General features: G+C 34.3%; 1 protein-coding gene across 1 annotated transcript; it reads right to left on the reverse strand.

Moving 5' to 3' along the window:
- Positions 1 to 257: 257 nt before the first annotated feature.
- LOC127681512 (vomeronasal type-2 receptor 116-like) lies at positions 258 to 23,352 on the reverse strand. Its single transcript, XM_052177852.1, has 6 exons — positions 23,147 to 23,352; positions 15,662 to 15,941; positions 14,459 to 15,262; positions 13,523 to 13,750; positions 13,023 to 13,146; positions 258 to 1,177 (listed from the first exon to the last, which is right to left on the reverse strand). Exons 1-6 carry the CDS (start codon positions 23,350 to 23,352, stop codon positions 258 to 260), a joined length of 2,562 nt encoding a protein of 853 aa, XP_052033812.1.
- Between the last annotated feature and the right edge of the window lie 3,840 nt (positions 23,353 to 27,192).

The following is a 27,192-nucleotide window of genomic DNA, read 5'->3' on the forward strand; positions in this document are numbered from 1 at the left end:
TACCACTGGACAATAGGTATCAAATGAAATAATTTGTATGCAAAAGTAACAATTTTAAGATATAAGAATATTCAATGATAAAAACCTGATTATGCAGTATGATCCAATAGAAATGATCCAAATCATATCTTAGACCTTTATTATCCGGTTTGTTTTCTACATGTTTTAATGGGAGAAACCCACATAGAGATACAATACATAGTAAGCAGTGTGGTGATAATAGAGATACAGTTAGTGTACTAAAGAAAAAATTGCACTCAATTAATATTTATAGTTTTTGCATGTATTTTTCTAAGCCCATTAAAAGTATTTATCTGTGGTCGCAACAAAATAATGTAGCACTTAGGCAAAAATATGCAAAGAAATATCCCTGCACCTGAGGCTAAGATACAGAAGACTTCCACAGCAACCATAGCCTTGCCCTTAGTGCTGTGGTAGACAGGGAGGAAGGTGATCCAAACACTACAGAACACGAGCATGCTGAATGTCAGGAGCTTGGCTTCATTGAATGTGTCAGGCAGATTCCTGGCCAGGAAAGCTACAATAAAACTTGCTACAGCAAGAGAGCCCATATATCCCAGGACACAGAAGTAGGCAATTACTGAACCTTTGTTGCAAAAAATGATGATGTGTCCATGTTCCACGTGTAGATCAGCATCAACAAATGGAGGAGAAGTTCCCAGCCAGATTCCACAGAGAATCATTTGGATCAGGGTGCATATGGGAATGATGTAATTAGGTGCCCCTGAAAGCAGCAGCCACCTCAGTCTTCTTCCTGGAACAGTGATCTTAAATGCTAGTACTACAGTAATTGTCTTGGCTAAGACAGTAGAGGCAGCCACAGTGAAAACAATGGCAAATATGGTCTGCTGCAGGATGCATCTGGCCATACTCTGATGACCAATATAGAGCAAGGAACAGATAAAACAAAATATTAGGGAAATGAGTAGGACATAGCTGAGAGTTTCATTATTGGCCTTGACTATGGGAGTGTCTCGGTGTTTCAAGAATACACAGAGTACAACAACTGTGAGAAGAGAGAAGCACAGAGCCACTCCAGCCAGAGCCATCCCCAAGGGGTCTTCATAATCTAGAAAGGTCACAACTTTCTTGAGGCAGATAGTTTGATCTGTGTTGGCATACTCATCCTCTGGACACTTTACACATTGATCCATGTCTAGTGTAGGAAGGGAAGTATTATCAGATTTAATTTTTCTAGAATAATCACATGATAACCTAAACCTAATTAAGCTTATAACTTGTGTTAGATACAAACTTAAATATGGAAGCATTATAAGATATGATCTTAATTTCCAATTTTATTAGTCCAACAATACTATGCCTAGAATTGATCACTAATAGAACCATAAAATTTTCATTTATAATTGTGTATACTATTCAAAAGAAGAACTTAGAAGGAAATGTTTAAGCAAATGGTGTGGTTGTACATATGGTCTCAAGCACATATTTTGACATATATACTCTACCACTCCATCAGCCAACATTTTACCAAAACATTATAATCCCAAACTCTTTTCTACACATTTGTTCTTACACATACAAATAATTATAGTCTTTACCATACATTGAAAGAGAAATCATTAGAGAAAATCATATTCAATAAAATCTTGGAGTTTTGTCGTTAAGTTCTACAGATACATCATAAACCCATATACCTAAAAATACTTGATATGTGACAAAGAAACCTAAAAATACAGTGGAAAAGAAGAAAGACTCTTCAGTAAGTGCTACTGGTCTAATTGGTGGTTTCTATACAGGAGAATTAAAATACATGTAAATTTATCGTCTGACACATAGCTGAAGTCCAAGTGGATCAAGTATCTCAACCTAATACCAGAAACACTGAAGTTAATAGAATGGAAAGTGGAAAATAACCTTAATTTCATTTGCACAGGGGAAAATTTCATGAACAGTACATAAATAGCTCAGAATCTAACATCAAGAATTGATAAATGGGACATCATGAAATTGAAAAGATTCTGTAAGGCAAAAGAGACCATCAATAGGAAAAACTGAAAACCTACTGATTGGCAAAAAATCATATTAACCCTACTTTTGACAGAGGGTTAATATCTAAAATATATAAAGAACGCAAGAAGCTAAACTCCAAAGAACCAAATAACCAAATTTTAAAAATGGGGTACAGAGCAGAGCAAACATTTCCCAACACAGTAATCTTGAATGGTTTAGACACACTGACAGAAATGTTCAATGTCCTTAGTCATCAGGGAAATGCAAATCAAAATGATCCTGAGACTCTATCTCACATTAATCATAATGGTTAAAAATCAAAAACTCAAATGACAGCAAATGCTGGCAAGAATGAGGAAAAAGAGGAATACTCCTCGATTTCTGGTGGGATTGCAAACTGGTGCAACCGCTCTGGAAATCAATCTGATGGTTCCTCAGAAAATTCGAAATAATTCTATTTGAAGATCAAACTAAACCACTCTTGCACATAGATACAAAATGTGCCACACCTATACTGCATGGACATGTACTCTTCAATGTTCATAGCAACCTTTTTTGTAAGAGCCAGAAGCTGGAAACAACCCAGATGTCACTCAAAGAATGGATATAGAAAATGTGGTTAATTTACACAAAGGAATACTATTCATCTAATAAAAAAAGAGGATATCATGAATTTGCAGACAAATGAATGGAACCAGAAAATATCCTGAGTGAGGTAACTCAGACCCAAAAGAATGTGCCTGTTATGTACTCAATGATAAGTGGATATTACACAAAATTAAAGACTACTTAGGAAACAATCTACAGACTTTAAGAAGTTCAACAAACAGAAAGGACCAAGTAAGGATATTTCAATTCCATTTACAAGGGGAAAGTAAATAATCTAGATTAGATATGGGGGGTGCAGGAGAGAAGCACACATGGCCGATAGAATGAGCAGAAAATTAAAATCTGGGAGGGTGGAAGGTGGAGAACCCTATAGAAAGTACTAGAGACCTGAAATGTTAGCTGCTCCCAGGACTCATAGGTGGTAACTTTAGCAAAGATGCCCAACAGTGGGGAGAGGTAATTCAAAGAGACCACATTGAGTAGATACTCAGGGTTTCAAATAAAGGAACATAATTACTAATCCAAGGTCAAAATTTGTGACATAGAATTGTTCTTGTCTATAAGAACTGAAAGGACAATAATTGAGAAGAGACTGAAGGAAAGACAGTCCAATGACCATCCCAACTTAGGATTCATTTCAGGGTAGAGGGGGGCACCAAGGCCTGACAGTATTACTGATGCTTCAATGTACTTAGAGATTTTAACCTCTCATGGCTGTCCTCTGAGAGGACCCATCAGCAGCTGACAGAACCAAAGGCAGACAAATTCACACAACTGTTGGTCTGAAGTCAGGAACTCTTATATTTGAATTAGGAGAAGGACTGAAGTAGCTGAACAGGAGTGTGACCCTGTAGGAAGACCAACAGGGTAAATTATCCCATATTCCAAGGAACTGCCAGAGACTGAGCCACCAACCAGCAGCATACACAGGCCAGTTTGAGGCCCTGGTGGAGGGGAGCATGATATAGGAGGCATGGGGAAAAGGAATGGATTGAGGATTGGTGGCAGGGGAGCTGAAGGGGAAGCAAAACAATAAAATAATCAAGTGTTAAAAAAATGTTGTATTTTCAACATTGTACAGAATTCCAGGGGGGAAAAACACAAACACACAGCCTTTATACATTTAATAAATATTAACTAGCATAAGACCTGGACAGTGGCCTCCACTTTCTGGTGTTAGAATCAATTTCATAATTAAACCATAAATTACTATCCAACACTAACTTCATTTCATCCATGCTGTTGAGTAGACATTGAAGCATGTCAACAAATCACTGAGTCTTACTTCAAAAGACTATACTACTCAAATTGTATAATCTATATGTAATTGATGATCATTTATGTAGATACATGTTACGAAAGTTAAATGGAGGCTAGCAAAGAATTTAAATATTTATATAATCCCTAAGGTAATAGAAGTGGTCAGTAAATGTTTCCCAACAATGTAAATCTCGGGTCCAGATGGTTTTAGCACAGAAATCTACCAGATATTTAATGTAAAGTAAGTACCAATTCTCTTTGATGTATTCCACAATATTGAAACAAAAGAAATACTGTCACAGGGGAAAATTTCCTATACAGAACACCAATGACTTATATGCTAAGATCAAGAATCAACAAATGGGACCTCATAAAATTTCAAAGCTTCTGTAAAGAAAAAAAAAACACTCTTAATAGAACAAAACACAAACCAACATATTGGGATAAGATCTCTACCAATCCTATATCCAATAGAGGGCTAATAGCCAATATATACAAAGAATTCAAAACTTTCACTTCAGAGAAACAAATAGCTCTATTGAAAAATGGAAAACAGAGCTAAACAGAAAATTCCAAACTGATGAAACTTGAAATGGCTGAGAATCACATAAAGAAATGTTCAATATTTTATGTCATCAGAAACATGCAAATCAAAACAACTCTGAGATTCCACATCACATCAGTCAGAATGACTAAGATCAAAACCTCAGGTGGCATCATATACTAGCCAGAATGGGAATAAAGAGGAACATTCTGTCATTTCTGGGATTGCAAACTGATACTACTATCTGGATATCAGTCTAATGGTTCCTCAGAAAATTGAACATAGTGCTACTTGAAGACCCAACTATAACACTCTTTGGCAAATACCAAGAAGACTCACCAACATGTAATAAGGACACATGCTCCACTATGTTCATAGAAGCATTATGTATAATAGCCAGAAGCAAAAAACAACCCAGATGTCCCTCAACAAAAGAATGGATACAAAAAATGTGGTACATTTATGAAATGTAGTACTAGTCAGCTATTAAAAACAATGACATCATGAAATTCTCAGACAAAGGAGTGGAACATGAAAGTATTTCCCTGAGTGAAGTAACTAATTCATAAAAGAAAAAAATGGTAGTTACTCATTGATAAGTAGATATTAGCCTAAAAGCTCAGAATACCCATGATACAATTCATAGACCATGGGAAGCTCGAGAAGTAGAAAGACCAAAGTATGGATGCTTCAGTATTTTGTAGAAGGGAGAACAAAATATTCACAGGAGGAATTGTGGAGGCAAATTGTAGAGTAAAGACAAGAGGAAAGGCCATCCAAAGACCATATCATGTAGGGATACATCCCATATACAGTCAAAAAACCTGGACGCTATTCAGGATATCAGAAATTGCTTGCTCACAGGAGCTTGATATGGCTGTCTCCTGAGAGGCTCTACCAGAGCCTGGCAAATATAAAGGCAGGAGATACCAGCCAACCATTGGACTGAGTGTTGTTTCCCTGATCGTCAAGTTGGAAAAGGGAATGAAGGAGATGAGGGGCTTACAGCTCTTTAAGGGGAGCAACAGTATTACTTGGCCATAACTCTTGGAGCTTCTTCTGGCTAGACCACCACCAGAGTACTCATGGAGAAAACCATGGCTCTCGCCACATATGTCACAGAGAATGGCCTTGCTGGGCATAAGTGGGAGGAGCAGGCCTTGGGCCTGAGAGGGTTCAACACACTAGTATGGGGGAATTTGAGGGCAGCAAGGCAGGAGTGGTTTGGGGGTTGGGAAGCACCCTCATAGAGGCAAGAAGAGGGGGTATGGGTTAGGTGGTTCCAGAGGACAGATCTGGAAAGGGGATAGCATTTGAAATGTAAATATATATCCAATAAAAGAAAAAAAAAGAAAAGTAAAAATGAAACACTACCACTGCCAAATTATTTTTATTAGGTCATAGTAACCAGGGTAATTAAACTACAGAATTACTTGGCAAATGAAGAGAATTTTAGGCCAAGTTCTGTTATGGTCATTTATGATAAAAGTCGCAGCTCAAAAACTGTTGTGAGTTTTGTTTTTAGAGAATCAAAATAACAAATTAAAAATATCATCTACCATGATAAAGTGTCATTAAAGTCAGAGATGTTGCATATTAAAAAACTCCATCAACATAATCCACAGTATAAAAAGCTGAAAAAAGTTATAGAGATTAATTCATTATATACTGAAAACTTTTCACCAAAATCCAATACACATTCATGATTATATTCTTGGAGTAATGAGGAACAAGGTGTACACACAAAATAAAATCAAAATACACAGAGGCAGAGACATCACCACATTAAGTGGATAGATCTTAAAGAGATCTTAATAAAATCAGAGATAAAACAAGTGGATCAATGGAATAGGATTGAAGAGTGAGAAATGAAGCCACCACACCCATGGTAACTTCATCTTCGACAAAGGAGCTGAAAACATCCAGTGGAAAAAAGATTGCCTTTTCAGCAAATGGTGCTGGTTCAATTGGAGGTCAGCATGCAGAAGAATGTGAACTGATCCATTCTTATCTCCTCATACTAAGTTCAACTCCATGTGGATCAAGGATCTCCACATAAAACCAGACACACTGAAACTAATAGAAAACAAACTGGGGATGATCCTTGAGGACATGGGCACAGGGGGAAAGTTCCTGAACAGAATACCAATAGCTTATGCTCTAAGATCAAGAATTGACAAATGGGACCTCATAAAATTACAATGTTTCTGTAAGGCAAACCACACTGTCAAAAGGACAAAACAGCAACCAGCAAATTGGGAAAGGATCTTCGCCAACCCTACAGCTGACATAGGGCTAATATCCAATATATACAAAGAACTCAAGAAGGTAGATCCCAGAAAACAATCTTCACCAACCCTACATCTGACAGAGGGATAATATCCAATATATACAAAGAATTCAAGAAGTTAGACCACAGAAAACCAAATAACCGTATTAAAAAAAATGGCATACAGAGATAAACAAAGAATTTTCACATGAAGAACTTTGGATGTTCAACATCATTAGTCATTAGGAAAATGTGAATCAAAACAACCCTGAGATGTCACCTAATACCAGTCAGAATGGCTAAGGTTAAAAACTCAGGAGACAGCAGGTGTTGGTGAGTATGTGGAGAAAGAGGAATACTTCTCCAATGCTGGTAGGATTATAAGATGGTACAACCACTCTGGAAATCAGCCTGGCAGTTCCTCAGAAAACTGGGCATGACACTTCCTGAGGACTCTGCTATACCACCCACGGGCATATACCCAGGGGACTCCCCAGCATGCAATAAGAACACATGCTCCACTATGTTCATAGCAGCCCTATTTATAATAGCCAGTAGCTGGAAAGAACCCAGATGTCCCTCAATGGAGGAATGGATACAGAAAATGTGGTATATTTACACAATGGAATACTGCTCAGCAATTAAAAACAATCAATTAATGAAATTTTTAGGCAAATGGTTGGAACTGGAAAATATCATCCTAAGTGAGGTAACCCAATCAATAAGGAATACACATGGAATGCAACCACTGATAAGTGGATATTAATTAGCCTAGAAGCTCTGAATACCTAAGGCACAAATCACATAACAAATGACTCCCATGAAGAAGTATGGAGAGAGTACTGATCCCAGAAAGGGTTGATCTAGTGTTGGAGAGGAATATAAGGACAGAGAAAAAGGAGGGAGGTGATTAGAGAATGGGTGGAGAGAAGAAGGTTAATGGGACATATGGGGAGGGGGGATCTGGGAAAGGGGAAATCATTTGGAATGTAAACAAAGAACATAGAAAATAAAAATATTAAAAAAAAAAAGTTAAGGAATGGCTGATGCTCTTTCCCAGTAGATGGCAGTAGACAGTGAGTCCAAGACTGGAGAGTTTGAGATCACAGAATTCAACACAACCTCAGAGTGGTAAATGTTTATATCAAAACTTGATCTTAAAAAATGCTCAACTTCATTTGTCATTAGGGAAATGCAAATCAAAACAACCCTGAGATTTCACCTTACACCAGTCAGAATGGCTAAGATTAAAAATTTAGAAGACAGGAGGTATTGGTGAGGATGTGGAGAAAGAGAAACATTCCTCCAGTGCTGGTGGGGTTGCAAATTGGTACAACCACTCTGGAAATCAGTCTGGAGGTTCCTCAGAAAACTGGGCACCTCACTTCCAGAGGATCCTGCTATACTACTCAAGGGCATATACCCAGAGGATTCCCCAGCATGTAATAAGGATATATGCTCCACTATGCTCATAGCAGCCCTATTTATAATAGCCAGAAACTGGAAAGAACCCAGGTATCCCTCAACAGAAGAGTGGATGCAAAAAAATGTGGTATATCTACACAATGGAGTACTATTCAGCTTTAGAAACAATGAATTCATGAAATTCCTCCCAGAGCAAACTGGTCTCCCAGGAGTTCTGACACACAGGCTTACAGGAGGAACAAGCCACAGTCATAGACAGCAAGGTCAGCTAATACCAGATATAACCAGATTGTGAAGGGAAAGAGCAAGAACATAAGCAAGAGAAACCAAGGCTACTTGGTTCAGAACCCAATTCTTCCACTACAGTGAACCCTGGATACCTCAACACACCAGAAAAGCAAAACTCTGATTTAAAGTCTCATCTCATTATGATCATAGAGGACTTTAAGACAGATATAAACAAATCAGTTAAAGAAATACAGGAGAACAAAGGTAAACTGCTTGAAGCCCTTAAAGAGGAAATACAATAATCCCTTAAACAATTACAGAAAAAGCACAACCAACAGGTGAAGGAATTAACAGAAACCATCTAGGATCTAAAAGTGAAAAAGAAACAAGAAAGGAAATCACAGAGAGAGACAACCCAGGAGATAGAACACCTAGGGAAAAAACCAAGAGTTATAGACACAAGCACCACCAACAGAATACAAGAGAGGGAAGAGAGAATCTGAGGTGCAGAAGGTAGCATAGAAAACATTAACAAAACAGTCAAAGAAATTTTGAAATGCAAAATGTTCCTAACCTAATACCTGCAGGAAATCCAGGATAAAATGAGAAGATCAAACCTAAAGTTAATAGATAATGAAGAGAGTGAAGAGTCCCAACTTAAAGGGGCAGTAAATATCTTCAACAAAATTACATAAAAAGTTCCCTAACCTAAAGAAAAATATAACTACAAACATATAAGAGGCCTATAGAACTCTAAATAGATGGGACCAGAAAAGAAATTTCTCCTGTCACATAGTAGTCAAAACAACAAATGAACAAAACAATGCAAGAATATTAAAAACAATAAGGGAAATATGTCAACTAACATATAGAGTCAGACCCATCAGAATTGCTCCAGACATCCCATCAGAAACTTTGAAAGCTAGAAGATCCTGAGCACATGTTATATAGACCCTAAGAGAGCAAAAATGCCAGCTCTAGCTACTATACCCAGCAAAATCCTCAAATACAATAGGTGGGAAAAATGAGATATTCCTTGACAAAAACAAATTTACACATTATCCTTCTGCAAATCCAACCCTACAAAGGATAATAGATGGAAAATCTCAAACACAATGAGGAAAACTATAACCTAGAAAGAACAAAAAAGTCTTTCAACAAACCCAAAAGAAGATAGTCAAAAAAAAAAAGTAAAACTAACATCAAAATAATAAGAACCAACAATCACTATTCCTTAATCTCTGTTGACATCAATTAATTCAGTTTCCCAATTAAAAAACAGACTGGATATATAAACAGGATGAGTACAAGAAATGCATCTTGGTGTCAAAGGTAGATGCTATGTCAGAGTAACGGGCAGAAAAACAATTTCCAAGCAAATGGTCCCAGGAAACAAGCTCGAGTAGCCATTCTAATATTGAATAAAAGCAACTTTCAACCAAAAGTTATCAAATTGGATAAGGAAGTACACTTCATAATCATCAAAGAAAAATCTACTAAGAAGAATTCTTGATTCTGAACTTCTATGCTCCAAAGGCAAGGGCACCCACATTCATAAAAGGAACTTTACTAAAGCTCAAACCACACATTGTGATTTAGAAAGTAATAGTGGGAGACTTCAATACCCTACCCCCATCAGTGGACAGATTATGGAAACAAAACTAAATAATCAGTGAAACTAACAGAAGTTAAGGACCAAATGGATTTGTATAGAACACTTCATCCTAAATATATATATATATATCTTTTTCTTAGCACCTCATGGTACCTTCTCCAAAATTCACCATATAATCAGTCACAAAACAGGCCTCAACAGATAGGAGAAAATCGAAATTATTCCATGCATCCTATCAGATCACCATGGATTAAGGCTCATTTTCAATTGCAACTTAAACCAGAGATTGCCTACATATACATGAAAACTGAACAACTCCTGACTCAATAATAACTTTGTCAAGGGTGAAATAAAGAAATTAAAGACTTTTTACAATTTAATAAAAAGGAAGGCACAACATACATTAACTTGTGAGATACAATGAATGCAATGCTTGGTGGAAAAATCAGCTCTTAGTGCCTCCAAAAGAAACTAGAGAGTGCATAAACTATCACCTTAAGGGCATGTCTGAAAGCTCTAGAACAAAAAGAAGCAAATACACCCAAGAGCTAAGTAGATGGCAGAGCATTATCAAACTCAGGGCTGAAATCAACCAAGTAGAAAAAAAAAGAACTATACAAAAAATTAATCAAGCCCTGGAGCTGGTCTTTGAGAAAATCAACAAGATTGATAAACCCTTAGCCAGACTAACCATTGGGCACAGAGACAGTATCTAAAATAACGAAATATGAAATGAAAAGGGAGATATGACAACAGAAACAGGAAAATCAAAAAAAAATCATCAAATTTTTGGTGAACATAGGATACAAATCTGGAAAATCTGAATGAAATGGACAGTTTTCTAGACAGATACCAAATACCAAAGTTAAATCAGCATCAAATAAACCATCTTTTAGTGCAGAACTCTATCAGACCTTCAAAGAAGACCTAATACCAATACTATTCAAACTATTTCACAAAATAGAAACAGTATTCCATTAGTTCTGTGAAGCCTCATTTACATTGAGTATTCTCCCTTGGAGATGGAACACATTCAATCTAATTAGGAACTTGTCACAAATTCCTTTAATAGAGATCATCATAAGATACATTTTTTTTAATTCTTTCATGTTTAAAGTTCCAAATTGATTTTAAAATCTGGTTGAGTACTTATTAATTTTAGCATCAGAAGATATGTACTTTTAAGAGGCATTTAAGTATTAAAATATATTTGAATAATTAAAAATATATTTTAAATATATTTTATTAGTTTAATAAAAATAAAAAAAATAAGTAATGATTCCTAATTGATAATGTTACATTATTTATATAGACATATAAACAATATATTAATACCAATATATAACAATATATATAGCAGCATATCAGTATCTATAACAGTTCAGAAAACAGTTATAAAGCAATATAACTACACACATACACACACACACACACATATGCATACATACATATTTATGTAATTAGATCAGTTCAGTTCTGTTCTCTATCCTGGAACCAGTAGAGAATATTTGTTAAGCAGCAGTTAGGAGCAGGTATATAGACCAATATGCAGGCATTCAGAGAGAGACAAAATTAGAAATCTTCATCATGTCCTCCCCTTCAGAAAATACCTTAGGGAAAAGTAAAAAAATACAGATGGAATTCAGATCAGCAAACACACACACACACACACACACACACACACAGGCACATGCACACACGCTCATGCGGGCAAATATTCTACCATTTCATTACGCAGAACTCTTACATGTGTGTCAGAAAAAACAAAGGATCTAGCAAGAAGCATGAGTAGGTCTGCTTGAGCTACTCTTAGCTTGAGTTCCTGTGGGACTCATAACAATGGGACTAGGTATATCTCTGACTGTTTGGAGGCCCTTGAGATTCATTTCTACTTATTGGGTTGCCATTTCTATCCTTGGTATGATTACTCTTGTCTTGATGTATTGTATCTCCTTTGGTCCTGTTAGATTATCTTGTTTTGGAGGCCCATACTTTTCTAGACATAAAACAGGGAGAATGGTTCTTTGAGAGAGGGATGTGGGAGGAAGCCAAGAAGAGTAGAGAAACTAGAAGTTTAGAGTACCTGGATGCTCTGTATGAGAGATTTACAATAAAAAAGAAAAATATATAGGAGCAAGGCAAATTTAATAAAATTCATTTTGGTGTGCTATATTCGACCAATGCTAAAGTCAATAAAATCAACCGATTATTTGATTTTGAAACATGTGCTACAATATCATTTTAATTAATAAGTTTTATTAATTTATTTTTATTATCATTCTAATTAAGCAGTTTCATTTTTTATGGTAGAGTCTGAGTTGTATCATGAAATTTGGTTAATATTTTAGTGTAATTTTTTTTCAATTTGTACTTCCTCTTCATAATCCTCACATGTATACCATTTACAATCATTTATACACTGGCCTGCTTCTTAAACTTTCAGTTATTTGCTTGGTTAGTTCTAAGCCCTGCAACTGCAAGTAATTTTATATTTCATCTTCTTATTGCACTCCTATTTGGAAAAATTATTTTCAAATCTTTTACTAATCTAAATGTAAATACTGGTAACTAAGTATAATATCTCTGTGGAAACAATATATTAATCTTAAAACAAAAGCTTTTATTCATAGTTCCATTTATTGGTCTCGAAACTCATCTGTGGACAAGAGGAAAATTGAAAAATACAAATTTTAAATATACTGTTGCTCCACCATAGAAAAATTCAAAAACACATACTTCTAAAACATGATACAACATCAAGTAACATCTAGTGACTGTTGTAAAACTCATGGAATTCTGAAAAATAAAAATGCATAGCATCAATGTCTTTAATAAATTTGAAGTACACAGTTATAAAAATGCATTAATATTTACTACTCTGAAGAAATAGTTATCATTCGTTCTAGAATTATGAGAAAAAAAACTGAAGTCCAAAAAAGGCAGTATTTCAAATCACAGTGTTAGTGATGTTAATATTTGAACTTTTATTTATCATTTGCTTTCCATAATGACTTTCAAGAACTCGGTGCATATGGGAGATATAAGCAATATATCACTGCTTTGAGAAAATATACCCTTACCTGTCATGTTGGAAATTTCGTTTTCTGGGCAGGGGTAACAATCAAAACAGCAGACAGCCATTCCTTCCTTAAAGTATTTTCTGAGTCCTGCTCTGCAAGGAATACTGCATACAGAGGGTAGCATCTGAAGAAAATAAGATACATAATAGAAAAAACAGTTTGACGTATGTGGTAAAAGTTGCAGTGATTTGCAAAAGAAAGCCACTGAAAAACCTTTTAGTCACACATATCATAATCTAAAGCAAAATTGGCTTGTTTTGCTTTTTATAGATAAAAATTTTGGGAACATATGGTGAGATGGAGAGAGAGGGAGGGAGAGAGAGAGATAGAGAGAGAGAGAGAGAGAGAGAGAAAGAGAGAGAGAGAGAGAGAATGAATGAATCTAGGATAGTGGAATTCAATAAATGAGGAAACATTAAAATTTTTATGCTACAACAAAAGCAGACATGAGTGTAGATAATTTTTCTTCATGTAAAGCAGAAAAATTAAAACCAAATTACCTCCTTGATATCTGTAGCCCACTCAATCATTTCATTAGACATAAAGAGTTGCTGTCCATTTGGAAAGTGACCAGAAAACCTTCCTATTTTCATTTTTAGTCCATATTGTTTTAAAATATCAATGATGTAGAAAATGTCATACTCTGCATCCAGTTTTCTATTCTGATCCATGTTTACCATGTCACCAGGAGGATTTACAAATTTTATGTTCTTCAGAAAAGAGAACACCTAAAACATATTTGTCATTTTACTTTCAGCTATGCAGACACATTACTACAGAAATTATAAAGCTTGGAAAATCATTCATATCTATTATACATTACATATATACTGGATTACTAGATTTATCCAGTACTGAAAAAATAAAATTCGTTTTTATACATGTAAAGTAGTTTCCTTATGCTTTACAAATACTGTATTCTCACAGTATTTGGTGTGGTAACATATATACCCATGAATTTTCTTATTTGAAAATAGTAATAGATTATCCATTTTTTACTGACAACAGTGTTATTTGCTCATTAAGAATGCTAAATACACAATAGTTCAAAATATGGCAAAAGATGGTAAAATTATTTCAGATTTACTCATTGCATTAATTAAAAATTTTGATCAAATGAAAGACATGTTGTTTTCTTAATTTCATTTACTAATTTCATGAGAAAAGTTTCAAATAATAAAGTCATGAGATACATATATGACTGAAATATTGCATGACATATCATGAGAAAAATAATGAAATGTTGACTTGGGTTCCAATGCTAGTTGTATCATTAATTATGATAGTAACATGATTTGCCTCTTATGCAATGGTAGAGAACAGAAAGACATATATTTAGGATAAATTTTACTTCTTTACATAGATTTTGCACTAAAGATTGCCTTTATGAATGCCATCCCTATGATATATATGCCATTTAATCTAAGAGTCATTACCTTCCAGGAGTTATATTCCAGTACCTTTCCATCATTCTCTGAGTATGTGTCTGCATGTTGAAAAACCATCTCATGGAGTGAGTGAGCCACAGCATACACAGAATTGTATAAGTTGTAACATGTTTCACTCATAGACATTCCAAGGGGTGGCACAAAAAACCATGTAAATAGAATTTTGGTTGGGCATTTTTTCAATTTTTTACAATTAGGAGGTGGCAAAGAACACTTAAAATAAGTCCACCACAGTTTAGCGAAAGACATGTCATTACTGTAGTTAGAAGGGTACACTGTCTGCATAAATTGTTTAAAACCAGACATCTCAGACTGCTGATGTGAAAAAATAAGAGTCCCATGCAAGGAGTTAAGCATGAAATCTCCTATCATTGTGATCATATCCAATTGTGAAACACTGACCCAGAGTCTATGAATGTTTTTAAATTTCCATATTATGAAGTTAATTTGTACAGGAGATTCTTTATCCCCATAGACAATCACAACTTTTGCTGATGACATTATGATTTGGTGATAATATTTATCAATCATGTTAACATATGAAAAGTTCTCGTATGAGATGATAGTGACAAATGCTAAGCAGACACTGCTTCTTTCCATTCCTGTTCTCAATTCAGAAAGGAATTCAATTCCATGGTCATCATCTGTAATGATCACTCCTACCCAGGTCCATCCGAAGTGAACTATTAGGGACACCATGGCTAGTGACAGAGATGTGTCCTTGGAAGTCATCTGGTAGAGATGAGGAAACTGTTCCTGATCACTTAGGAAATGAAAATAACCACAGTAAATCTGAAAGATATTGACCATAAGCATCAGTATGAAGAAGATGAGATGCATAGTGCTCATTCTAAGTTCTATGTGTGCTAGAGCATATGCTAGAAGTGTGATAAGGTATGGATTCTTCATTTAATTATTAAAATCATATCCAACTTCTTGTGAATTGCTATACAAGAACAGATAGACTAAGTCTTCTGCCAAAACATTTCACATTATCATGTCTTTCCCACTAGTTTGCAATAAAGTTTTGTGTTTGTCAAAGAAAATATCTAAATTTTGTGCTTGATTGATCAGAATAGATGTAAATGAATTCCCTGCCTTTTAGTCAGTTTTGGTATTCAGAAAATCAGACTGCTGTAAGATAGTATTTCATTTGTAATGTAATTTCAAATGTAACCCTTAATGACTTACCTCTGGCGTTCTAGAGAAGTAGAGGACTGGTCCAAATTTGTAAGATGTCATCCATAGAGGTCCAGTAAGTACAATTAGATATCTTCTCTGCTTTTTACAGTAGTAATTAGGAACAATTTCCTTTCTTTTCAAAAACAAACCTCCTTTCACATGATCCTGTATTAAGTTACATTCAATCTTAACTTGTAGGGAAATGTTGGGTAAAATATGAATGTTCCTATTTATTTCTTCAATGGCAAAATAAACAGAGGAAATCAAGAGGATGGTCTTAGGTGTCACACTGAAAACAGAGCACACCAATTATGGTGGATATGTGTTCTTTTTCTATTTACTTTTTTATTTAATATATTTTTATTTACATTTCAAATGATTTTCCCTTTCCAGGATCCCCCCTCCCAGAAAGTACCGTAAGCCCTCTTTTCTCCCCGTGTTCCCCAATCAACCACTTCCCACTTCCCTATCCTGGTATTCCCCTACACTGTTGCACTGAGACTTTCTAGGACCAAGGCCTCTCATTCCTTCTTCTTGAACATCATTTGATTTGTGAATTGTTTCCTGGGTATTCCAAGCTTCTGGGCTAATATCCACTTATCAGTGAGTGCAGCACTATTTATAATAGCCAGAAACTGGAAAGAACCCAGATAGCCTTCAACAGAGGAATGGATAAAGAATATATGGTATATTTACATTATGGAATATGACTCAGTTATTAAAAACAATGAATTCATGCAATTCTTAGGAAAATTTGTTGAACTGAAGAATGTCATCCTGAGTGAGGTGAAGCAATCAGAAAAGAAAACACATGGTATGCACTCATTGATAAGCGGATATGGGTTTTAATTATGGTAATCTTAAATAAAGTTTAATGTGTTTTAAGCATAGAATTCTTGGATTTTGTGACCCATTGATTAGGCTGTCCAGTTTTGTGACCCATTGTTTAGGCTATCCAGTTACTTACTATGTATATGTATTAGGATGTGAGACCTGCAAAATAATTTATGTTTTAAAGTTGTTTTATCAAATTAGGTGAATTGAAGTATATTACATCATTTGAACTTTTGTATTTACTATACATAGATGTATTAAGCATGTACAGTTTGCTGTTAACTTCTTTTGACTTCTTTAACTGTGTTTTGAAATTAGACACCATGTTCATTTTTCTTTTGATTTTTAATAAACTTTTTAAATATAAATTCTATATTAATAGGATTGTGACATTTTTTCTACGTTTCTTATTTTTTTGAACATGGTGAAACATTTTTGAACATGTGTCCTACATGAAGAAAAAATATTTCTGAGCCAACTTTGAATCTTCCAACGCTTTCATACATAATTCTAATACCTAACATTTGTGGAGAATAAATGAGAATTATCTAGAATGATATACTTCTTTACAGAATCATGAATAAAATTGTCATGACCCTTCATGAATATATAAAGGATAGGTAGCCATATTTGCTTTTTTCAATAATTGCAAAAGTTTAATGAATTCATAGGTAATGTAATTCTTACACTTTTTTTCATACCACACCGATCATCTCTTTTCATTTTCTATTTGAGGTTGTACAAAATTGAGTGATATAAGATTGGTTATAACTATAATATTTCCCTGTTACAACTGAGATCCTCTAACTTCATGTGTATCCTTAGGTATCACATAACTTGCCGTGGTTTCTATTTAGTTCAGATTTATCCAGATATGTCAAGTAATTTTAAATGTTTCTTTACCAACTGCAATTTGGTATTTTAAAAAGAAGAGCTAAAGAAAACCCTAAGTAATGAAATAACTAATAGCACTGTCACCATTTCTGACCTCACTTTGTACTTAATACCTCTATTAATAAAATTGGCCAAAATGGGGGTGGGTGTTGATCAAGAGAATGCAACTGGAGACCTAGAAATAAACACACCCCTTTGGATGCACAAATATTTTTTATAACAACATCCAAAAAACTACACTAAAATTTAAAAAATAAAAGCTGTCTTCAATAATTGTACTGGACTAAATATATGGCTTCAGGGAGAAGAATAGAAATGCATCCATGTCTATAACAGTGAAGAAACCCCAATTCTATGTCTTCTATCCACACTTGAGATACAAAAACTCACCTGTGATACATTTTCATTTGGATGAAAAACAGAAGATAAACTCAGTGACATATTGGAAATTCTTTGCCTTATCATATTTGTCAAGAAATTTACTTTTTAAGTTTATAGTTTTCTGTGTTTATTTTATAGCTTCCAAGCTTTTCTTTTAATGGACTACTTGATGTAAAGATGTGCGTGTCTATTTTTCTCTTTGAATATAACTATGTTGTTTATGTCTTTATATTTGCAGGGGCTCCTTTTCTGTTTGTTCAAATTTTTTTATATTCTGACAATTCTTTTTATTCTATTTTAATACTATTCTTTATATGATAAATTTTAATGAGTGAATACAAAGATGTGGGCCCATATTGGAGGTAATTTTGAAATGATCTTACTTAAGTTGAGGGAGCAAAAGTCACAAATTGAGTAGATTGTACTAAAAAATACATTTTATTTAAATAATGACGGGAATACAAATTTGATTTATGCTGGCAATTTAGTTAGCCTTGGTAAATAGTATGCTTAGTAAAAAAAATGTATGAAGCATACATTCTCATTTATATTAAAATGCAAATGTACAGGTATAGAACAGAAAGTAGATTTGGGAATAGGGTAGGGATGAGGTTATAAAAAGATAAGAGTTAAAGGAAACAACATTCAAGATTCCTAATAAAATATTCTAGGTATTAGGTGTTGAACTTATACATCTATATAAGTATATAGATGCATTCACACTTAAACAAATAGATCATAAATGATATATCAAGAAAGCCTAAATTGAATAAAGGACCATTTAAATCAAATTAGCTTTAATGAAATTTAATGATTAATTTTTTATCATAGATTTCAATTTATATTAACATGTATATTATACAATCATTTTATTCAGTGGTTTCTATATAAAATATTTAGTGCTTTATATTTTTATAATATTTTTGGTTTTGTTCTCATCTGCTTGGCACGTGTCTACTTATCAGTTGTGAGAATTCTCTTTAAGCTGTAGAAAGCCTGGAGTTTATCTGATGATGATCTCCTGTTTAATTCACCACAATGCCTTCTAAGAATGAAAGTGAAAGGACATTCTGAATTTTCAGACTGAAGGCTCTGTTCCATCATTAGAATTTATTATTTCTTAAATAGCCACTATATACATGCATGAAAAATAATACAGTCCATAGCTACATGTACATAGAATATGATTAAAATATGAACTAATATGGATGTTTGATAGATGTTGAGAGAGAACAAATACTGAATGAGGGAGAATCAGTAATCTTTGAAATTGTATCCCCTTGCTAATTAAACCTCATATAATGGCAGGCAATAAATGTAAAGCATATTTACAATGCAAATTAGACTTGATGGTTTTTTTTTTAAGATTGCACAAATCAGTGTGGAGGAACCTGGAAGAATTATTGGAAGGGATTAAATATGATGACAATACATTCTCTGCTATTCTTAAACAGATAATGTTCTTTTAAAAAATAAATTAACACAATTAATAATACTTGTAGAAGAAAAACAGTAAATTATTTCTCCATTATTCAAAGAATGCCATTTGAATTATTGTCTGAGAAATTGTAAATAACTCTGTAGATGTGAATCAAATAATAATTATCATATGGAGCAGGTCTAACTCTTATTAATCCTATAAAAGTTTTAATTTTATACTCCAGGAGAAAGACAGGGAATCAAGTGCAGGGTTGGGGTTGCTATACCACAGTCAAAAACTCTGAACTAATATTGTTACTGTCTAAAAGAAGTGCTGGGACAGAAATGAAGAAAAAATCTTAGGGAAAAGAGGTCCAGTGACCAGCATTACTTGGGATCCAACTTATGAGTTTCAAGGCCTACTACTATTATAAATACTATGGTGTGGTTACAGATAGGAGCCTAGCATTGCTGCTTTTCAAGTGGCCCAACAAAGAGCTGACTGGGACAAATGCAGATACTTATACCCAACCAATGGACTGAAGTCTGAGCCCACTGTAGATAAATTAAAGAATGGCTGGAAGAAGCTAAGAATGAGGGCAAACCCATAGAAGGATCAGCAGTCTCAACTAACCTAGATAGACACCTGAGATTTCTCAGACACTGAACCAAGAAGGAGGCAGCACACACTATCAGTTCCAAAACCCCTGATATATATTCAGCACAGGATTGCGTGGTCTGACCTAAGTGAGAGAAGCTGCACCTAACCTTGGAAAGACCTGAGGCCCAGAGATTGGGAAAGTCTGTCAGGGTGTGGTGGGATAGGGGTTGGGGACATCCTCTTGGAGAAGAGGGAGGATAAATTGGATGAGGAGTCATCTTAGGGGAGACCATGAGGAGGATAAGGACTGAAGGTTAAAAATTATAAAAAGTATTTTTTAAAAAAGAAGAAAATGATAGATGACATGAGAAAAAGAAAGCATATCTTTGTAATTTAAAAGAAAAAGACATTAAAAGTAATTTTAAAAAAGCATGCATATTTTGATAACTATTGATGCTACCATGTATCATTTTTTTATGGAAAATGAATTGATTTTTACTACTACCAACAGATTTATGGATAAGAAATAAGTTATTCATACACATGAAGGTCATTATTTCCCTGGTAAGAACAATAAAGTAATATGGAGAACCAGATACTAAGGAATGATTAGCACTATAGGGGATGTGTAAACTTTATTCCCTTCCATACATCTGGTATCATTGGAAAAATGTAAATCTTTTAAGAGATCAAAATGAGTGTTGACTATAAGAGATAGTTAACTTCTGGATATTGAAAACAATGTACACACAGAAACTCAAAGCAGTAAAAAAAAGAAAAATATCAACTCCCTAAAAGAATTCAAGGAGAGGACAAACTAAACACAATCACTGAAGTGGAATTCAACAGAAAATCCCACACTTAGGTTCAGGTTTACCTGAGAAGAAAGGGACATAAAGTTTTTTCTTAGTGTCTATGGTGGCCAGAGCCTTGCATAAAATCTCACATCTGAAAATACATGGATAGAATTGATTAGTCCTGAAAGGCTGAAAATAAAATACAAAAATTGCTTGAGTAGGCAAGGGAGATTGCATAAAGAATTGAGTGAGGGAAAAGGTCAAAATAATCAAAAAACAATGTATGACACTCAAATTACTAATAAAAATATGCTCCAATTAGCCAGTTTCTAAGTGGAAAATTTTCAGATATAGATTTAAACTGAAAGAATATTTGGTTTCCATGATTACCAATCAGTTGAAATCATGGCTTGATGAAACAGTTAAACACATATAGGGGAAGTCATGATCCCTATACCAGTAATGCTCTAACCAATAACTTAATCTTCATCTTGAAAGCAACATATCAAACATTGTCAAGCTTAAGATCAATAATATACTGTACAAGGGCATTGGGTATTCTTCATATCTAATCTACAGAAATGCTTAAGAAGTAGAGGGAGTAAATACATATAATGATGTCCTTTTCAGTTTTTTCTACCAATTAACTCTAAGATAGAGACAAAAACAGAAACTACATGGGGAATATACTTGCTTTGCAATAGAGAAATTTAGAATATTTCTATCACAACTGACATCAAAGTATTTGAAATTTAGATTTGAAAATGACATATTTCAATAATATTAGCACTTTCAACACTAAAATGTGTGGGACTTCCAGATAAAACAAGATACACTAAAACTAATAGAAGAGAAAGTGGGAAAGGACCTCAAATACATCTGCACAGGGGAGAACTTCCTGACCAGAACATGAATGGATCATGCTCTAAGATCAAATTGACAAAAGGAACCCCATAAAATTGAAAATAATCTGCAAGGCAAAGGATACTGTCAACAGGACAAAACAGTAGCCTACAGATTGGGAAAAGATGATTACCAACTGAACATCTGATAGAGGGCTTATATCCAATATATAAAAAGACCTTAAATTAGAATCCAGAAAACCAAATACACTATGTAAAAAATGGGGTACAGAGCTCAACAGAAAATTCTCAACTTAGGAATCTGGAATGGCCCAGAAGCATCTAAAGAAATGCTCAACAGCCTTAGTCATCAAAGTCTACCTCACACTAGTCATCATATAGGTGGAAAAATAATCCAGTATTTTACTTCCAAATATTCACTTGCTTTATCAACTTTGATAGTGTGTTAATAATAATGATAGAAATATCAAAACATTGCTGATAAAATAACATTTAATAGCCATGCAGCCATTTTAATTATGTAGATACAATATAGGAAAAGAAAAATACACTCTTGTGGAAACATGTTTGTTATGTAATATACAAGGCTTTATAGAAACTTAGATACAACAATCCAATGTAATGAACATATGCAATGAATAAAATAAAACATAATAATGACAACCTAATAACATTTTGAAGCTCATCATGTGTTCATGAGTCAAGGTCTACATTAATAATTTATTTTCATTGTTAAAATGGAAGTGCTGGGGTCTTGATAGGAAATAAACATCTTGCTATTTTCTTTATTACTCATAAAAGGAGGAATTAAAATACCTCTCTAGAATTTTCTCATTTTATACAACAAAACATGAAAGTATGTATATTGGAAGGAGATTCAGTTTTCAGAATGTCGGACATAAAATGAATAAAAGTGAATTACAAGCACATTCTCTTTGACACCTGAGCCAATTCTTGCCTACAATGAGTCTAGGTTATGGGTGAAATAACACATTTATTTCAGAAGATTTTCTTATTCAAACTGTTCAACTTCTCCTGAATTTTTTTTCATCTACATCACTTTATTGGGACTACTGCATCATATTCTCAAAGCTACATTTTAAAAGTAGTCATTGTTTACTAATAAATCATCACTTTCCTTATCATATCAACCTAGCATTCTACTGAAATTTCTTACTTCTTCTGAGATTTCTGTGATTTCAACTAATTTTGGAATTATGACATATGTATTATTTGACCTAGATCTGTGTATCTTTTCAATAAATGTAACTGAAAGTCAGTCTATATATTGAAGTTTGATGTTCATGCACTGGAAATCCAGGCAGATGGAAGAAACATTAGCAAATCTATAAAAAAGCACATTCTCTTAGGCTTTATGAAATAAACCTAAACCAGTGTTTTATTATTTTTCTCAGGAATATCACATGAAACCCTAAGATGCAAATTGTCATATTAAGGGAATCTCTCTCAGAATAAATTCAATAGTGTGATTCATTCATTCAGCATCTAATTGGATGGTGATACAAAAATGACAAAAAGCAAGCTACACCTTAAAACCACCATAAATAAATGACCATAAAACATAAAATTAATTTTAGTCATGTCCTAGAGCAGGACAGCCAGAAGGCACATAGGATCTTATTTATCATCCAGCATCTGTAGAATGCTTTATGTGCATTTATGTATAAATAAAATATGCACTTACTGCTTGTCTAGATTCTCACTGAAGTAATCATTCTTCACATAACCATCCCTTGTAAAAATGGAAAAGAAACAATCAGCCTCTTTATCTCCTAGATAATTTCCATTGTCCTTTATTCTCCAAAAGCACATCGGGTCACTCAAATGGCAAAAAAGAAAGGAAAGCTTCAAAACCAAGAAGAAAACAATCAAAGAGACCATCTTTTCCATGTCACCAAGATAAGTGCCTGAGGAAAATGCAACATGAAGCATCAGGCAGGCAGAAATCACATATCAAATTTTCATGAACACATCCAGGTGTCACTTTTTATTACTGTAGTTACTATAGAAGAACACAAGTACTTCTCACAGAATATAATTTTCAGTTCACTGTTTGCCTCTGGAGGATTCTGAAGCACATTCTGGCCTGGGGCTCTGCATCTGAGATCCTGTGTCCAGGTGAAAATAGGGTAATAATTTTTGTCATGATTATGCTTCTCTGTATCCCTTGTGATTACATTCATGTAAACAGACATGAGGTTTCAGACTTGATTCCATTTGGAAATATTTTCTCATAAATCTAGTTCATCAATCTAGTTTTCTGAAATCAAGTGTAATAGCTGACTTTGATTACATAGGTTATTCCAATGAGTTTTACAAGGAATTATGTCAATGAATCCAAATGAACCCAATTTGTCTCAGTAATAAAAAGATTAATAAAAATAAACAACAGCTTTATGTGTCTTCAACACTTGCAGATATTAATTTTATATGTTTGCTTTCTGTCTTATTCATGTTTCTTGCATTTATAATTATGATTGAATTATATTAGATCAGGACAATGTAAGAATACATCATTTTAAATTAATTTTACTCATAGCTGTTAACAAAAGCTGATTACATGAGAAATCAAAGGCAAGCAATTATTTTTTATTTTATAGTTCATTAAAGGGCATGTGAAATGACAAGCAGAGAGTGTTCAGAGTGTACTATGCACTGTATTATTTGTCCTCAAGTGTGTTAACCTTAGTTGTGATGTTGAATAAAAATACTGTCTTTTAAATTCAAGAGTGATTTCCATAAAAATGCATTAGTACAATGCACAGATGTCTCAGATTATTTTCAGTTTGACTTACCATTTAAAGTCAGTTTTAAACATTATTTATTACTCATCATCTGTGGTGATTTCCATTATGGGATGTTTTCTGGTGGATATACATAAATATTACACAGCACAAATTATGTCTGCCAAGAAAAATCCTCAACGTTCATCCTATAAAACATAATATAACTTCATTGTAGGTGGCTAGGCATGTAATCAGTGATCATGCTTACTATGAATATAATTTATAAAAATGCATTTTGAAAAATATATGCTTGTTGTCATTCATATGCTTTAGGTGTTTTTTATCGTTATTGAATTATATTGTATGGACAGGTATGTCATATGTTAAAATCTTTTATATTCTGAATTTTAGTACTTTTATAGTCTTTAGTTTTACAAGACATTTTGATCATAGTCAAACCATTTTTTTATTCTTATTCCTACATTCACTATCCATCCAACTATATGTCATTTATATTTTTAAACCTTTCAATATTACTTTTTGCTGCCAAAATCATTTTGTGACAATGGATTTTCCAAAGAAGTATAGTCAACTTCTCATGGTATGAGCTCTCATTTAAAAAAAAAAATATTTTTCATTTTCCAGGAGCTAAAATTTGCATTCACTAATAACAATGTGGGAATTGTGTCTCCATTTCTCATCCTCATATATGTATGTAAACTCTCTTGGTCTTGCAAGATGTTATGTTTGCTACCTTAGGCCCTGGGAGTTGCAGCCTGATCTGCTGTGTTCAGAGCACTATGCTTCCTTCTAGTCATTTACTATTTCTGGCTTTTCAACTTAGTGCAATATATCCTTGTGCCTTGAGGAACTTGTATTAAATATGGTCCATTCAGTCTCACATACATAGTTTGTAGTTTCCAATAATCTCCCCTTTAGCCCATGCATTTCTGTGTTAATAATCATATAAAAATCAAATAATCAAATACAAAAGATTGCCAGATATGTGTTGAAAGCTCATTTGTATGATGCACATATTTTAATAGATTTGCATATATTTAAATGTATACTGACTTAGTTGCATAATAGCTTTTGGATTTTCTTCTACAGCTTATGTCTTTTTTTATTTTTTCTATTTTTTATTTTTTTTTATTCGATATATTTTTGTTGCTGCCAGCAGCCACATGTAAACCGGGTTACCTGTTGAGAGAATCTTGGGGTTATAGGGAAGAGGGGTGAAAAGAAAGCGCGGCTAAGTCAATGTTCACTGATCAAAGCCGTAAACTTTAATGGCGCCAGACCTTTTAACAGTTTGGGCAAACCCTTCCCCCCAGACTCCAGGCTGAGTTCCGGTGGAAGTTGTCTAGCTTCTCTTGGAGGTCCTCGTCTTGACTGCTCCGGCAGCTGGGTGGGTCACCTGTTTAATTCAGGAATTCCTAGACCTGGAGGAACAATGAACTTAACCTTTACTACGAGCGCTCCACCCTAGGTGGAGAAGGATCCTGGCTTTCTGGGAGAAGTTAACCTTGACCAAAGTCAAACCCTGACCAAGTGCAAGACTGCCCCAATATGGCTATGTACATGTCCTCCCTTTTTTTATTAATTTGAACACGAGGAGGTAGAAAACAAGTGGATAAATATCCTTCATAAGAAGGCGGGCCTTAACCAGGAGGGGAAGCATTGACCGTAATTCCTCTTAAATATTGTATAACGTCTTTTGCAGAGGAGGGGTAATAGGCTCCCTTATTATTTTAAGGACAGCCTCTCGACGTTAACCCCTATGCAATTAGGTGTACTTCCTGGGGACTCAGAAGCAGAAATTCACCTCCCCATGCAGTGCTTTGCCTCGCACGTCTTGCTGGTACCCATGTTTGTTCATAAACAAACACACATAGATCTGAGTTCTATGTGGCTCCCTCTTTGGAGATCCACTTGTGTAAGTTTTGAAGCCAGGGGGGTCTGCAAGTGTCTTCTTTAACAGACATGCAATCTCTCCATCCAGGTGAGCCTGGGTGGAGACAGCCAGTCTGCTTAACAGACAAGGTCAAGAGTTAAAGGTGGAATAGGATTAACTTGTCCCAGAAGTATCCAATTCAGTTGTAAATTAACAACTTTAAGGACCCAAAGCTTGGCCTCTGAGGTGGGAGAGGTAGCCTTGTGTATCAAGAAATAAGCTGTTACTTCTCAGGAAAAGTGGAGACTATATGTTAAATTAACACAGCTGGCTGAAGATTGTTAGCCATCTTCAAAATTGGAATCTTCAATATTGGAATTATTTCTAGACCAGTCTATGGTTGAGTCAGCTGAACACAATAAGGAGAAGAATCATTTTAACTCTTCTTTAGATTAATTTTTCCTAAGCTAGCTTAACAGTCTCCATGTTCTGTCCCACAAAGTCTAAAAGCTTGAAGCTAGGCAATTTATCTAACCTGGGACATTTGACAATTGAGGTAAGTCAAGAACATATACCCAATATAGCTCTTATGTAACCATGGTCTGGGCATTCAGCAAGCACACAGTCAGCATATCTTCTGCAGCATTCTGTGGAAAAAACAGAGGACATGCCTTCTCCCCCAATATTAAATCAGGATCATGGCATATGTTAATAAGTGAATTCCTTCATTTCACCTAGACATCAATATGTCTAATTACAAGATGTCATATACATTTAGCAAGGAGTTTCTTGGCATCCAAATTTTAAAATTTTCTTAAAAACATGCAAGCATAATATAAATGATATGTACAGGGACACGATTTCCCCTCTCTTCTTTCTTCCAAGAAGATATTGTTTTATTAATTTAAGTTGGAACACAAAGTATAACCCATAACATGGGCAATAACTATGTAATTATATAAAATATAGTTGCTTTTTCTGTTAGAGCAGTTGCAACTAGACAGCCTAAAAATGAATCATTAGTCACATGTACATATTTTTTAATCTTCTAAATTAGAAATATGAATATCATTTATCTGTAATAACTAAGTCCTCTAGGATTAACACCAT

Source organism: Apodemus sylvaticus, chromosome 1, assembly GCF_947179515.1.
Source record: "Apodemus sylvaticus chromosome 1, mApoSyl1.1, whole genome shotgun sequence".
NCBI lineage: Eukaryota > Metazoa > Chordata > Mammalia > Rodentia > Muridae > Apodemus > Apodemus sylvaticus.